The following is a 16,362-nucleotide window of genomic DNA, read 5'->3' as shown; positions in this document are numbered from 1 at the left end:
TGTTGGCACTGGAAGAGGGAGAGGTGCCAGGGCTGATGTTGGCACTGGAAGAGGGAGAGTTGCCAGGGCTGAAGTCACACCACGATGATGGCCGGGGGCAGATGCCAGGGTTGAAGTCACACAATGAAAATGGGAGGAGGATACGCGGTAGGAGGAGCCCAGTTCTGGAGTCACACACCGGGAATGTGAGGGGAAAAATAGTACAATACAGGTGCTCGTGACTGGAAGCACGCACTGGGGATGGGAGAGATGTTCAGGGCAACGGCCATGCTCTGGGGATGGGAGTTGCACACTGAGGACGGGCGAGGGAGTCGGCGCACAGGCGCTAAGTGGCTCAGTGGAATGTTTTCAATGCACACTGAGGCTGGACGGGGAGGGAGGTCCTGGGGGGACACACAGATCCTTCGGCCTGACGCCCCTGACTGAGGATGGAGAGGCAGATGCGTGCACCCTGCGTTAATTGGCGAATTAACCCCTTCTATATGGTGATCAGGGATTCCCCCACAACATCCGGTAGCCCAATTGTTGCAAGTAAAGGCTTGTGTGGAATAAGCAGCACATAGGGGGACCCACAACGTAGATGGGAGGGGCAAGCAGTGCTGTGGTGGTCCTTCCTTGTAACCCCCATTCACAGTATATGTCCACACCGCCTCTCCCGTCTCCGGGCGCAGCTGCTGCTGGCAGCGGTGCTGACGTGGGCGGCCAGGGGCGTGCCCAGTGCTGACGGTGGGCGGGGCTTAGCCGGGAGGCGGGGCCGCCGCTGCTGCTGGTCGCTGTCCTGGGTGTTGAAGCAGCCGCTGCTTCCACTGCCTGTTCCCTGGGCAGAGAGTGGAGGCTCCCGGGTCCGGCTGCATCGCAAGCCCTCCACCTGCCACGCTCTCCTCTGCCCGCCGCAGGCACAGCCTCCTTCCCCTGGATGCACAGCCTGGCATGGAACAGCAGTCAACATGAAGCTGCCCAGCTGCCTCCTCCTGCTGCTCTCCGCTTCCCTGAGCCCCTTCCCGGCCCGAGCCGACTGGAAGTACGGTGAGTCTCCATGCCGGCGCGCCCGGGCTGGCTGCTGCCCCTCTCCCGGGCCTGGAGGGGCAGCCCCGCACCTGCTGCTGCTGCTGCTGCCCTGGGTCATTGTGCGAGAGGCACTGCCGGGCAGCCGTGTGGGAGGAGCTGGAGGATGCACAGTGCTTGTGGCATCGGGCCAGGGGGTCCATAGGTATACCCTCAGCGTAACCCGGCGGCGCTGTGGCTGGCTCTACGCTCCGTGCTAATACCGTCCACTTTCTGGAAAGGCACGTTCAGCCCTCCGTGTGCGAGGCAGCTCGGAGAACACAGGGGCTGGGTGGGCCACGGATGCTCATTGACTTTCTCTGAGCAGTGTTCGCTATGCTGTGCGTGGTATTATTGTCTCTGATGCCCTGGGCCGGTAACTGGACACGGCGAGGCTGTTACTGCCCTTGGCCAGGGTCTAAAGGCACTGCCAGGAAGGATGAAAGCAGGGCAGAGCGCAGTGCGGTGCAGGGTCATGCCTTCATAAGCATTGCCCAGCTGGCTGTGGCTCACTGGCCGGTGCCACATGCCCGTATGCGCCGCAAAGAAGGGGTCATTGCTTGTGCCCTGGGGCAGTGCATGGCAAGCATTGTCGCCAGGCGTTAATGTGAGAAGATAACACACAGAGCGCCTCTGCAGGATGCTGGCTGTCTTCCTCCAAGCATCACTCGCAATGTTTTGGTTTGCAGGTGCCTGGCATTCGCTCTGGTGCCCTGGTGGGTGACATGTGCTGGCTGCGAATGGCACGGGCCAGTGTGCAAGGGCTGGAGGATGTTATTGGGCTGCTCTCGGGACTGTACACAGGGTCTGGCACAGAGGGGGCGGGGGATGCACATCACTGACCATGCTTGGAGGGCAGGTGGCACCGCATCGAGAACAATGTGAATTATGGACACTTTTGGGGAATGTTGGGAGGCTATGCATTATCGTGGAATTCTGTGAGGATGCAAAGGGCATTGGGACACGGGGGCGTGTCCATATGCAGTCTTAGGACATGATTGGAGGTTTGGCCAGTGATTGACGGATATACATTAATGAAGAGTGAATGATGGAGTTACAGTTATGAGCACTGATTTCTGTGTGCACGCTGTTGGGGGTGATTGGCAGATATTCCACGTTGGCAAATGCCGAACGGGTAGGAAGTGATGGACAGAGCAGGAACAATAGAGTAATGAGCACGAGGCTGCTTAGCGAGCGCGGGGGCACTGGTGAGTATTTGGGAGTAGGCTATCCATGGGGTTTCAAAACGCATTAATAGGCAGTGCTTCCGCGCAGATGCTCGTGGCATCGATAGTGCATTGATGCCTCATTTCAGGCCTTTAGTGCGCTTTACAAATTCCATACCAATAGATCGGAGGTCTGCCACCTGTGCCTCTCCAGATGTTTTGGACTACAGTTCCCGTGATGCCCCACCGTTCACTATGCTGGCTAGGGCTGGTGGGAGAGGTAGCAGAGACATCTGTAGGGCCAGAGGCTTGCAGGTGGCTGGCGGAGATTGTGCTGCTCCGCTGTGCATGCCTGTGTTAGACGCCGCCGCTCTGACTGGGGCAGTGTACACACGTTTCGGCCAGGCACTAGTGGGTAGAAGCTTGGAGTAAACCACACCATAGGGGGTGGAGCATGGCGGTTGCAATTCTTATTATATTGCCCTGTACCGTCGTTTTGGGGTCACCTGATTATTGAGTGAAGGTGGTCGCATTGATTGGTCGACGTGAGGAAGGGACAGTTAGGCAGCAGCGAGTAATGTTCATGGACTTGCCAGCGCCTCGATGCCCCCGGGCTGTGTGAGCGCTTTAAAAATGCAAATAAATAAATAGTGTGTCCGTCCCTGGGGGTTCTCATTACGGGTGGCAGAGATAGATGTGAAGCCCAGAAGGTGTTTGGGGATGTAGAAAACCGTGCCATGCAGAGGCGGGCCTTGGGTGACGATTCTTTGGCTGTAAGATGGATTCTGGCTTGGCAAGAATGGATGGAGCGATGCATACGAGATCCAGAGCTTCACCTTCGCATTAGTTTCAGACAGTGTGGCGTGTCCTTACATACGTCTGGCATCCATTTGGGAAGGGTTGACTGGGCATGGCTGGTTAATGACTGGGAAGAAGCAGCTGGGAGTCTTTGTAGTGCTGGCTGCTTGTACGTGCCTGAGAGCAGCAGGTGTTTAACTTTTTTTTTTTACATCATACCATATTGTCTCTTGGTGCAGTGCCAGAGTGGCCTGTTCCGGGGCCATCATGGGAGTCTGTTAGCAACAGGAATTGTGCAAAGAATCATCCAGATGCAGAGTGCGAGTGGGATTCATGGCAAGGCAACAACTGTTATAGTTTCCCGTGCAATTAGCAGTTGGGGGCATTGTTGTGTTGCTTGGTGAGCTAACTGTTGTGCCCAGGCAGTCTGATGTTTCTTATTTAGAAAGTAATCAAAAGTGTACTGGCTGCAGTGGGCGTGGAGTGCGGTGAGCTCGGGTGATGCCAGAGATGGACTGGGGCATAGCATTGGCTCGGGCAGCAGTGAAGAAGTTGCCCACAGTCACAAACCGTGATTTGTTCCTTTTGTGACAACTGTTTGAGTAGAACCAGGGGGGAGCTTTTTGGTAAAATGTGTTGCAAATTGAAAATCCTCTTGAATATTTCTTTGATATGATATATGATATGATAGTTCATTTATATAGCGCCTATACACAATGTGTTTCAAAGCGCTTCAAGTCAAGGGAGGGAACAAGGGAAAATACAGCCACATTCTTACAGGCCATGAACAGTAAGGATGGGAATTAACTATCGTACTCGGCTTGGCGACATTTCTGATAGTGCAAGAGCTAAGACATAGATAAGGAAGGGAGGGGGAGAGTGGGAAGGAAATGGAAACAGACAGGCGACTACCGTACTAGGCCTGATGACATTTCTGGTAGAGCCGGAGAAAAACACAAGGTAAGGGAGAGGGGTGCAGAAAGGGAGGGGAGGAACAAAACAAGCGACTATCGTATTAGGCTGACAACGTTTCAGATAGTGCTGGAGGGAGTGGGGGGGGAACAGTAAGGGGATGGGGGAGCGACAGACGGGGTTGCTATCATACTAGGTCCAAGGATAATTCTGATAGAGTAAGTGCATAGAAGAAAGTAAGGGGATGAGGGGAGGAGATAGGAAAGAGAGAGGAGGAGAGAACAGAGTAAGCAGTCAAAGAGTGGAGAAGCAAGAGGTGAGAGCGAATACAATAGCAGAAGTCATTAGTAACACATAATGTTGCAAGCCAGGATACAAGATGAAGATGAGAACAGCATGATTCAGGGCCACCATGAGTACAGGATGCAAAGGAAGTCCAGCATGAGAGTTGATAAAGGGTGACGCACAGTGAATCAATGAAGTCCATAAAAGTCAAATCCAGCATTGGCCACAAGACGTTGATGGTGAAACCAGAATCTATCAGGACAGACTCCCGTGTGCGGGAAGGGGGAGGGGAGTGCAGTTTGGTCAAACTGGTCATAATTGCTGCCTGTGGAGTAGAGTAGCTCATCAAACTGGCCCACTTTGGCCACACAAATGGCCCACACTAGCATTTTGGGCCTGCACTGTTGCCCTATAGGCCAGTCCGCGCTTGGGCGATGCTGGAGGTTTCAGAATCAAGAGCAGTAGCTCCTGGTCTTCTTTTGATCATTTATTGACTCTGTTGGGATTTGATATTTCTGCTTCTATTTCTATTTGTTTGTTAAGCGCCAACGCCCTTAGGCATCTGGGCGCTGCACAGAAACAGAGACAACATGAAACCAAGAGACAGAACAAAAAACAGGGGAGCCCTGCCTAGGCAAACAGGCCAGTTTTTAAACCTTTCCTAAAACAAGATCATTTTTTTCCTTTCATAAATTTTCAGGCAGCTCATTCCATGCTTAAGCAATCCTGATGGGAAAAGAGCAACCTTTACAGCAGACACTTAAGTAGTTGGCACTAGAGGATGGGCACTGCTGGGCAGCAGTGAGAAGGGAGCTAATTGTAAAGTTATGTTATAGTGCCTTATGTACCATTGGTATGATCTGAAAGCGCTGTGGGTTGAACGCCGTCAGGGACAGCAGTCCAGGTCATTGGAGAGAGTGTGGTAGTATAAAGCGCTTAGGTGCACTTGGTATGAGTGCAGCCAGAATGGTTTGCGCAGGGTTTGCTGCATTCTAATGCTATGTGCGTTGCAGTGGTTGTGAGAGATCAGTGTAATGCGTGCAGCAGGTGGGCGGTCTCAGAGTCTGCATTCTGGCTGCTGCGAGGCCTGTGTGGGAGATTATGTGTGCAGCTAGGCTGATTTTCGTGGGGTATATATCTACATTATAACAGACTGTTGAGGTGTTCATGGAGGAGTGTAGGTGTTGTGTGCAGCTAGGCCGAAATTGATCGGGGGGTATACCTCTGTTCGATTGTTTGCTGGTGTAAGATGGAGAGTGAGCATGTCGATAGGACTGAGTGCCTGTGATTTCCTGTGGCAGGCCCCCTGGTTATTTTCGGCGCTCGATGAGCAGGCCTTGTCTGTTCTGGTGGTTCGTGGTGGTGGATTTCCGAGACGAATACTCGGACTGGTGCCGAGAATGTTGTTAGCCTGGTTGGATGATCCATTTTCCAGAGGCTCAGTGGTAGGTGTCAGCGGGTCGATTTTCCAGGTCCCTGGTCATAGTTTATGGCGGGAGGCGGGGTGGTTCCTGACACGTGTGTGATTATCGCATACAGTGAAGTACAACAGCTTCAGTAACATTACGTGTCAGGAGCGGCAATATGTTTAGGATTTTCTCATGAGGGCATGCTGGGTAGTGCTCAGCAGCTGTGTGGTGATGGCAGGCTCTGGTGGCTGCTGCAGAATCAGGGCATGGCTGTGGGGGCAGTAGCATGCACACATATCCAATGGCCCACTTCAGCAGAACTAATGTGCACTGTGCCATTTGGGATGTTAAACAGCGTTCGGCGTGCGGTGTGAGGTGAGGCAGCAATTAGAATCTGTTTAAACGAGTTCACCCTGCAGGATTTCATTGCTCCACAGGGCTTCATGCTTTGCAGTTCTCAACTGGCTACATTTTCCCCAGCAACAGCCGGGCAGACTTGAGAGTGCCAGGACTGGAGTGATTTAGAATAAGGGTGGTGTGACACAGCCTGAGGGCGGTCCATGTCACTGACAGGCAGTGTTTAGATCACAGAGATTAGACCGAGAAGGGACGATCAAGAAGAGATAGCCTGAGTCCATACGCTGTTTAGGTAAGAGACCATGCAAGACCTTTGATGGCAAGGAGTTTCAGTTTTGGGGGTACAGCATTCCCGCTCTCTGCTAAATGGCGGGGTATTCCACAGTGTGCTTTCGAAGTTGCCTGTTCTGGAGATTCGCTTGAGAGAGTGAGGCTTGGAACCTAGCTCTGACATGAGCTTCGAGGTGGTCTTTGGAACCTAGATAGGTCATGTGAAGAGCGACCGGACGGAAGAAGACTCAGGAGCAGGAAATAACTTGGGAGGCCGCCAGGTCACTGAAACCAGCGAACCCAAAAGGAAGTATGAGTAGAAGAGAAAAAGAACACCAAAGTGATGCGAGAAGATAAAGGGACTGGAGGAGCAACAAGGAAAGAGAAGGCAGGAGACGGGATTAAGTGTGGTAAGGAGTGGAATAGTGTGACTCCTTAGTTGTATTCAACAGGATTGGCAAAGGTAGATCACCTACAGAAATCTGAATGCAGATGAGACTGTTACGTTTGTCCTGGCATTTAGAAGCTAGTTTAATGTATCCTTCCACAAATTTATGCATGCTACCAGTTTCTCCATCCTGTTCAGAGTGTATATCCCCCACAGAGATTCAAAGCATCCTTTAGACTGGATATCAGTTCCCATCCTGTCTTGATGTTATATCCCCCACAGAGATTCAAAGAACCCCTCAGGCTGGATATCTCTCTCCCCATCCTGCCTAGAGGGCATATACCCCACAAATATTCAAAGCATCCTTCATGCTGGATATCGGTTTCCCCATCCCATCTCGAGGGTATATCCCCCACAGAGATTAAAAGCATCCCTCAGGCTGGATATCATTTTCCCCACCCTGTCTAGAGGGTATAACCCCCACAGAGATTCAAAGCATCGTTAAGACAGGGTGGCAGTTTCACCACCCCGTCCAGAGGGCATATCTCCCACAGAGATTGAAAGCACCCTTCAGGCTGGATTTCACTTTCCCCATCCTGTCTAGAGGGTATATCCCCCACAGAGATTCAAAGCATCCTTCAGGCTGGATTTCACTTTCCCCACCCCGTCTAGAGGATATATCCCCCACAGAGATTAAAAGCATCCTTCAGGCTGGATTTCACTTTCCCCATCCTGTCTAGAAGATATATCCACCACAGAGTTAAAAGCATCCTCCAGGCTGGGGACCACTTTCAGATGTATGAAAAGGGTCAGAGGAGGTCTCGCGCGGAGACCTAAGTATTGTATATAAAGAGAGAAATAATAGATGGTGTGAAAGCCGAAGGGGCTATGATGTAGAGGAACATCTGTGCTGTATCATAATAAATGAAGCATTAGTTAGGAACAGGGGTGTTGCTAGGTCTGGAAAAGATTTGTGGCTATGCTAATGTTGGGACTGTCAGATTCAGGGCTAGCTAGCCTTTAGGTTGTAGCCTCTCAGCTTCTATCCGGGGCTACAGCTAAAAGACCCGGGGCTGTAGCCCCCTCAACGCCCCTAACAACGCCTCTGGTTAGCAAAGTTTCTATGACATCGCCGGAGCCTGCACCCTTTCTGAGTCAAACCCTGCATAGTTGCATACGCCAAATGCAGTGAGCAATCCATTTCTTTTTAGCACGTGGATCATTGTATGCCGTAATACGACAGGCGGAGGCACTATAGTGCCGGATCTGAACCCATGACACACCTATCCTCCAGGAGATCCGCAGTGGAAGGGGGCAAAGGGGACACTGACTGGCGGGCTGACTGAAGCACTCAGCAGGGCATTAGTCCCTCAACCCGTCTCCTGTTAAATGATGCTGGTAGCTCCTAGAAACACACAAAGAGGAGCTTGCACATGCCGGGCAGTGCCATGTGTGTAGGGCTGAAGGAGTATGAATTTGAACGGAGTATTGGAGGTTTTAGACATGCATCAAGAAGAGATGTGCACTGACTAAAAGTCCAGGGGGGTTTGTTGACAGTGGAGGATATCTTCCCCCAGATTCCGAGAAAGGGGCACAGAGGGTTTCCCGCAGCAGTGTTTTGTCAGCTCAGAAGGTGTTCACTGTCCACTGCGCTCGAGGAATTCCGCTATGCACCCGGCTGTACTGTGGCATATTAGCATCTGCCTTTGGCTGTCTGGTGTGATTGACTGTGGCCCCTGGACGCTTGCACAGGTGTCCTCAGTAAAGGACTTTCAGGAAGACGGACGTAAAGGTTTGGCAGGAAGTGCATCACATGAAGAAGTAGGCAATGGCTTCTGTTCGGGGACGTCATTTGGGGGTCGCCAGGGGTCGCACCTGTGACCTCTGAGGTTTCCCTTGCTACCCCTAAAGCCCCCAATCTTTTTAAAAATGGAAGCTCCTGGGCTGTGGCCAATGCCATGTGACTATTTGTTTCTGGGGTGACTGGCTTTCTTGTTCAGGCCTCTTAAAACACAGGGGGTTCCACAGGCGTAACACTTTGAGCAGTGACCCTAAATATGAAAGAATAGGCATAGCTATTTTGTTTTCCTGGAATTCTATACAATAATTGCCAGACTCATTAAAGGTTTATTTCAGGCACTCTTTGGGGGGGGGAGGGGTAATCGCTGATTTATTATGTCCTTAAACGCCTCAAATTCACAATGCAGAAAGAAACTTCCAAAAAGCATTTAGAGTAGAATAAGCATCAATTTCGAACTATGTCGTTTGCTTTTCGCAAGTTGCAGTTATAGCATGTTTTGTTCTTTCGCGTCTCTGTTACGTTCATCACAAGACATTCCATCTCGGTGTCCTCGGTCACTTGTCAAAATCCTTGTTCCTAAAAGCTTGTTTACAGTGCAGAAATGTTTAACCATAACACATAAAGTGGCCCTTGATTTCATTGTGCCACAATTAATGCCTTGTTGTAATGTGTCTATCTTTCCTATCTCCATGGCATGCTGTTCAGGATGTTTGTTTGCATGTATGAGGTAACGAGTGCCCAGAGTATGGGATGCCGTGAAACTGCGCTGCTTTCCCTACACTATTCTAAATTCTTTAATACACTTTACTTTAATCAATGTTTATTGTGCACCACGTGACCCGGAGACTTAAGGGCGCAGACAAATAACAAGAAAGCAGACAAGACAGTACAGAGGAAGACACGGAAAGTGAAATTATAATTCCAATAGGAGGGAGAGGAGATCCATATAGCAAAATCAGCCAAAAATTATCTAATAAGTAGGGCCTTCAGTTTCTTTCTCAGTTGCTCAGTCAATGTCACTATTCTACTGTCTGGGGGTAGAGCATTCCATGTCTTATGAGCCGCAAGACAAGAAAGCTCCTTACATGGCCTGTGTGAGCTTGTGAGCTGGTATTACCAGCTGATTAGCATGATTGGACCTCAGAGATCTTGCACACGATTTGTGCATCAGCCATTCCCTCAGGTATAAAGGGCACACGCCAGTCAAACATTTATGGGTCATAACTAGTAAGCAAAAGTGTAGTCTTGCTTCAATGGGAAGCCAGTGCAGACGGCGCATTGCATCAGAGACATGATCTCGTCTTTTTAAGCCAGTGATCACCCTCACTACATTATTCTGTATAGTTTGTAATCTTGCACACTCAGAATTCGCTATGCCCACCTAGAGGCTACTACAGTAATCTATTTCTGAGCGCACAATAGCCCTAACTAAATTCTCACCATTTACACATGGTATATAAGGGCGAATCTGTGCCAGCCATTTAACATTGTACGCCGTGGAGGAGACCAAGCTATGGACCCCGGCTTTCATATTCAAATTCTGATCCAGATATACACCAGGGGTCTTTACTTTTTTGTGTGTTTTAATACTAGAACCTGCGACATTGAAGTACTTGTATTGCACACTTAAATCCCGTAATTTATATTCAGAACACAGTTATGAACCCTCCCATTGGTATGTATTTTGCCAACCTCTGAAGCCTGTAAAGTAGATCCACGCGGGCTTGACATGTGGCCAACTCTGCCCCAGACCTGCAGATGAACTGGCCTGCTGTTAAATGTCAGTTAACAGTTTAATGGTATCCACTACAGAGTGTAATTTGCTTCCTGACTTTGAGAACATTCAGACACGTAATTGCTCATTTTACTATAGCTGGTAAGATAGATAAAGCCGGTAAGATAGCTCAGTGGTTTGAGTGCTTGCTTCTGCGATGTGTGTGTGTGTGTGAGATCTGCAGGTTCGAATCCCGGAAAGGCCAACTCAGCCTTTCATCCTTCTGAGGTTCATAAATGAGTACCGACACAGGTTGGGTGATATTGTATGTATATTTGTTCTATATAAAGCACTTAAGCTTAGGTGCTATATAATAACACATCAATGTCATTTGGCCTTGGATTTCTGCTTGCACTCAGAGTGATTTTGTAATATGGGCATATTCACACTGATATTAATGATACATATAGTGGTCCATACTTGTATGAAATGCATATCACATTACAGTGATATCATAACCATATTTTTCATAGGGTACTTAGGAACAATGCTATGTGATGCCACTTCCTGTTTTGCCAATTGGTGAAAGGTTGTGTTCCATCTCTTCCCGTGATGTCACTTCGATGTGGGGCCAAATGACATCACTTCCTGTGATGTCATTAGAGGCTAAGGGTTGTGTGATGTCACTTCCACTACCCCTAGCATTTTGGTGAAATGATGCCTCTGCTTCTGTTCTTGGAATTTGTAACATGTGGATATTTTGTGATTTTCTGGTAGCTGGGTTTTGAAACTATGCCTTTAATTGTTGTGGTTCCTTTCTGAGCCAGGTCACAACTGGTACGCAACAGGTAGGTGCTTAGTGGGACTAGATGACCATAGGAGGGACTACACGTCCTGGTGGTAACAAGGAGCGGAAGCATCCTTTCTTGACTTTCTGTAAATATTGTTAGGCTGTGTTCTGGAAGGGAACTAAGTGAAGGTGTGCAATGCAGAAGACTGCGGTGCCGGCAAAAAGACCTTGAAGTGGCAAGATTCCGTGCCTGGCACGCGAGCCAGTGAAAACGAGCACATCGTCTGCAGAGCCAAATAATAACTAAATACACGAAAATGATTTCTCTCCCAGATCAAGGACTCCACGAATCCATAAACACGACTGTTTGTCATTAGTGTAGACTTTCTGTTGAGGACTGTGATTTTCAGTGCTTAAGTGTGTCAGAGCACAGCGGTTGTGCCGATGAAGCCTTAGTGCAGGATTTGGCTACTGCCAAAAAAGGTTTTCACATTCCTGCCACTTTTTTACCACACCACCAAACTCGGAATGAGGCATTATCTCGGGTTTCCGAAACGTGCTTTTGTGCCATTTAAGCAGGACCGCAAACAAATGAAATGACGTGGCCCGGAGCGTGTTTACTGGTTGGTTGGCCGATCCCAGATTTCACTGTTCCCAGCAGTAGGGGTGCGGGGGGCGTGGTGGGGGCTGCGTTGCACGATGCTCAAAGGAGAAGCCCAGCGTCTATTCTAGGAATCCAGGCCATACGCTGTAATTCAGCGTCTCCCTATCCGTGATCATGAATACCGAGCTTTGCCCGCAAAGAACAGCTTGGCATCCCAGAAGGCCCATACGCACTGAAGGAAAAGAAAGACTGTGCTGTACGGAAGCAGGAAATCTGTTATTTGTGATCAAATTTGTGAGGCAACGCTCGTCTGGAAATGGCTGTTTTGTTATCCAGGACTGAATTTGATTTTTGTTGTGTTAAAAGATGCTTCTTTTTTAAGAGTCTTTCTTTCTTTGGGGCATTTTCACTCTTTCTAGCCCAAGTAACGGTGTCCGCACGGGGTGCATTTCCTTTCATTCCTCGGCATAAAATATTGGAATGATGATGACAGCAAAACAAAAGAGGTGATGGCTGGAAGGTTTCAAATTAATCTCAACCTCTGGCATTGCTCTGGGCAACCCTCCAGACCATCGTTCTTCACCTGCCAACCCATTACAGAAGGGGAAAGACCATATTCAAATCAGGCGTGGTCCCACCCCAAAAGCTTCCACTGGGAATTTGGTTGAGCCTCGGATGCCTCATTGGACACTCAACATTGAACAGGCTCAATGTGTAGCCAATGAGATCAACTCTTATAAACAGTGCATTGTTGAACATCGTTTGTCATCTGTCAGTTTGCATTGCCTACACACCTCTGTTAACTGAATGCTTATTATTGCTTATACATTGGGGGCATTAAAAAACATAGAGGGCCTGATTCATTAACATTACAGGGCCTCCTTTTCTTATCTCACGAGTGCACAGTGACCACAAATGCCCATGCCACATGCTCATAAATGGGATAGGCTCATGCTCAGGCTACAGTGAGAATTGCAGCCGGCCAATGCATCGTTGCACATTCCAGTGCACTTTGCATATCTAAGCGCTGGGTGCCCAATTGATATGATATGGCATTACAACGCGCCTATACACAAGTGTTTCAAGGCTCGACGCGGCAAGGGAGGGGAACAAAGGGAGGACAGACAACGATCATACTAGGCCAGGTGTCATTCAGATCGCGCAAGTGCGTGGGAAGGGGGCAGGGACAGTGCAGTACATGGGAATAGATAATAACAATAAGTAAAGTAACGGCCAGCATGTGGCAAGTGCATGGGTAAGTGCAGACATCAGGTGTCAAGGGCTGGTAAGGGGGACTGTAGGGATACAGAAACACTCCCCCAGTGCGGGGGTTGCCAGGCGGGCGCAGTGCAGGTATGTAACGCTGGCGGGGGAGGGCCCTGGGCCCGTGATCAGAGGGTGTCCAGGTAGCCAGTGCAGTTCCGATTACAGCCAGGAGGTCAGCAGAGGAGAGGAGGAGAAAAAGCAGAAGCAATGAGAAAGCTTTTGAGGTTTAAGGGAGGCTGTTCCAGAGGGAGGCACCAGCCAAAGAAAGAGATCTATCACCAACTCGTTTCTTGGAGAAGCGACTGACCCTGAAGGGGTTGGAGGTGTATGAGCAAAGAGCTCGAGAAGGACGATATTTAGGAAGAGGGAGTTGAAGGTATTGAGGTCCCGGGCCCCAGAAGGCCTTGTGGACAATGCAGAGGGTTTTGAACTTAATCCTCGCAGCCACTGGGAGCCGGTGCAGAGATTTCAGTTCTGGAGAGATACGATCCCTGGGCTTGAGGCCAAGGACAAGTCTGGCAATCCTGTTCTGGATGAGTTGCAGAGGGTGGAGAGTAGAAGCAGGCAGATTTAGAAAGAGGTTGTTGCAATAGTCCAGCCTAGACATAACCAGAGCTCTGTGGACAGTGAGCTTCCGGGGGAAGGAGAGGAAAGGAAAAATGCCCCTGAGGAAGTGCAGCTGGTAGTGTGACTTCTTAGAGACGTCAGAGATGTAAGGAGAGAAGGAGAGTGTGGAGCCGAAGATGACCCCAGAGGTTTTTAGCCTTGCAGGTGGTAGCAGAAAGAGGGCCAAGAGAAGCCGGCCAGTGAGCTACAAGAAAGGATGGATTGGGTGTGCCGATGAGAATTTCAGTCTTACTGGCATTAAGGCAGAGGTCATTGGCAGCACACCACTCTTGGATAGCAGACAGACAGTCAGAGATGAGGGAAGGAGAGGAGGAGGCCGAGGGTAGCTTGAAAATGAGCTGAGTGTCATCCGTAAAGCACTGAAAGTTGGGGCAGAGAGCGGCGATGCGGTGGGCAAGAAGTGCCGGGTATTGGTTGAACAGCCAGGGAGAGATGTTAGACCCCTGGGGTCACCACAGGTAGAGAAGAAGATAGCAGAGAAGAAGTACCCAAGTTGGACCTAGGAGGGTCGGTCAGAGAGGAAAGAAGTCAGCCATGCCAGAGCCTGACCAGTGATACCCAGGTTATCACAGAGATGGTTGTGCAGGATGGCATGGTGTACATGGCATGGTTTACAGTGTAAAAGGCAGAAGAGAGTTCAAGCAGGATGAGGACGCAAGGGGTGTTAAAGTCAAGGTTGGAGAGCAGGTCTTCATGGATGTTCAAGAGAGCAGCTTCCGTGCTTCTGGCAGCTCTGAAGCCAGACTGATGGTCATGTAGACAACTAACAGATTCAGTGTGGAGATTAAGCTGGGAGATGTCCAGTTTCTCCAGGGGCTTGCCCAGGTAGGGAGTGATGGAGATTGGGCAATAGTTAGCCAGGCATGAGGGGTCAGCAGAGGGTTTCTTAAGAAGAGGGTTCACAAGGGAGTTCTTCAGGGGGATGGGAAAACTCCAGTGGTGAAGGAGTGATTGCAGAAATCAGCCAGGGCAGGAGCCAGGTAGTCGATGTGGTCCTTGATAGTTTTGGAGGAACCGGGGTGAACCTGTTTTGACGAGACTTTCATGGATCAGACTTGTCTAGAAACCTCTTCTGCAGAGAATAGAGGGAAAGGCAGGGAAGGAGGGAGGAGAGGTGGCTGCAGAAGGGCCAGAGGAAGAGCAGGGAGTAGAGGGAGTGAGGGAAGAGAAGGAGAGTGAGGACAGGATGTCTTGAGTTTTAAAGATAAAGTGAGAAGCCAGTGCCGTGCAGAGGGCCTGGGAAGGGACAGGAGAGGTAGAGACTGCGTCAGGATTGGCTAGTTCCTTGCAGATTTTAAAAGAGTTCAGCCGAGTTGTTAGATGCCATAGAGACAAGGGCTTGGATATGAGCTCTCTTCTTCGATAGGACAGAGAGCCGGTATTGCCTCTGGAGCAGACGGCAGGCCAGTTTGTCAGAGGATGTGCATGAAGCAAGCCATTTCCTCTTGGCCACCCTGCACTTGCGTTTTAGGGTGTCAAGGTCTGAGTTGTACCAGCAGTTGCAATTGGCTTTGGGTGTCAGGCAGATTCTCATGATAGGGGCAAGGATGTCAAGAGTATCAGATATAGCACAGTGGAGCGCGGAGAGGGCTGTGCCAGGGTGAGAGTCAGCCAAAGGGGGAGGGGGATGAGAAGGTGGCGGCGAAAGCCTCAACTGATACGCGCTTCATGTGTCGGATGACCGAGAAGGTGGGTGGCAGAGGTGGAAGTGCCTTGGCCTGAGGGGTAGGGAGGGTGAGGTGGGAGGAGAGGAGAACGTGATCACTCGAGGAGAGAGGAGTGGAGAGAGGGACAGAAAGGGGAAGGTCTGAGGAGATCAGAACATCCAGAGTGTGCCCTGCAGAGTGAGTTGGGCCAGAGGGGAGAATAGTGAGTGAGAGAAAGTCGCAGAGGTCACGAAAGAGTCCAGGTGGAGGACAGGAGGCATCCAGGTGGATGTTGAAGTCTCCAAGACGGAGGAGTTGAGTGGTTGAGGCCAGGAGTGAGGAGGAGAGGTCCGCCCACTCAGAGAGGAAGGAGGAGATCTGACCAGGTGGCCGATAGATAGTAGCCACAGTAAGGGAATCGCCAGGGGAGAGAGAGCCTGCAGACAAGGCATTCAAAAGAGGAATAGGCCTTCTTAGGAGTTACAGAGGCAGGAATCCACTCAGGGAAGTTCAGGGCTACACCCCCTGCAGAGTAATTGGACCTGGGCACGGAGAGGATCTTGTAGCCATCCGGAAGGAGCGTGTCAAAGCTAGTGACAGAGCTGGCCGTGAACCATTTCTCGGTGAGACTGAGGACATTGAGGTCAAGTTCTTCCAGAAGGCGGCAAATATCAGAGGAGTGTTTGACAGCAGAGCGAGAGTTTAGAGTGGCAATATGGAGAAGGTTGCCATCCATGAAGGACTTCCGGGGAGGGGTACAGATCAGAGGTACGCCCTTCGGAGGTATAGAAGGAGCCCGAGAGGGGGCAGAGATGGAAGGAGAAGGCAAGGTAGCCAAAGAGGAGGCAGAAGGGGGAGGCACAGTAGCCACGGAAGGGGGAGAGGGGACAGCAGGAGAAGAAAGGTAATTGATGAGGCGTGGGAAGCATCTATCAGAGAGGTGAAGGTTGGCCTGAGGGCCTTGGACCAAGACGGTCCCATTCGAGTAAACATTAATGATGACCTTAGAGGAATGGAAGGAGGCCAGGAGGGCGTCCCAGCGAGTGCCACCATTAATGGGAGAAGAGGAGAAAGGAGAGAGCACAGAGACCACATGAAGGGTCCATAGGTCTGGCGAAGGAACAACAAAGAGGATGTCGGTGAGAGTTTCCTTGGAGGAGGTACTGGTGTAGGTGTCAGCGATAGGGAGGCCTGGGTTGGAGACCAGGATGTCCTTTTTAAACTTCTTTGTACCAGATTTATTGAGGAGAGCACAATAGTCAATAGAGAAGCGGTTACAAAATAT

At 50.2% G+C, this 16,362-nt stretch overlaps 1 protein-coding gene across 2 annotated transcripts in view; it reads left to right on the top strand.

Moving 5' to 3' along the window:
- The first annotated feature begins 727 nt into the window (after positions 1 to 727).
- Positions 728 to 16,362, top strand: part of PTPRN2 (protein tyrosine phosphatase receptor type N2) — a 3,479,756-nt gene continuing 3,464,121 nt past the window's right edge. Inside the window, exon 1 of one of the 2 annotated variants that reach the window (XM_069647979.1) lies at positions 728 to 1,026. In XM_069647979.1, the coding sequence (XP_069504080.1) occupies positions 948 to 1,026 (79 nt within the window). In that variant the 5' untranslated portion in view covers positions 728 to 947. The remainder of the gene's footprint in view (positions 1,027 to 16,362) is intronic. The other variant, XM_069647978.1, reaches the window with a different exon arrangement.

The sequence above is a fragment of the Ambystoma mexicanum genome, chromosome 2q (genome assembly GCF_040938575.1).
Source record: "Ambystoma mexicanum isolate Mex_15411 chromosome 2q, UKY_AmexF1_1, whole genome shotgun sequence".
In the NCBI taxonomy this organism is placed as follows: domain Eukaryota; kingdom Metazoa; phylum Chordata; class Amphibia; order Caudata; family Ambystomatidae; genus Ambystoma; species Ambystoma mexicanum.
The sequence above is the reverse complement of the archived record's forward strand: the minus strand, read 5'-3'. Positions and strand labels throughout refer to the sequence as shown.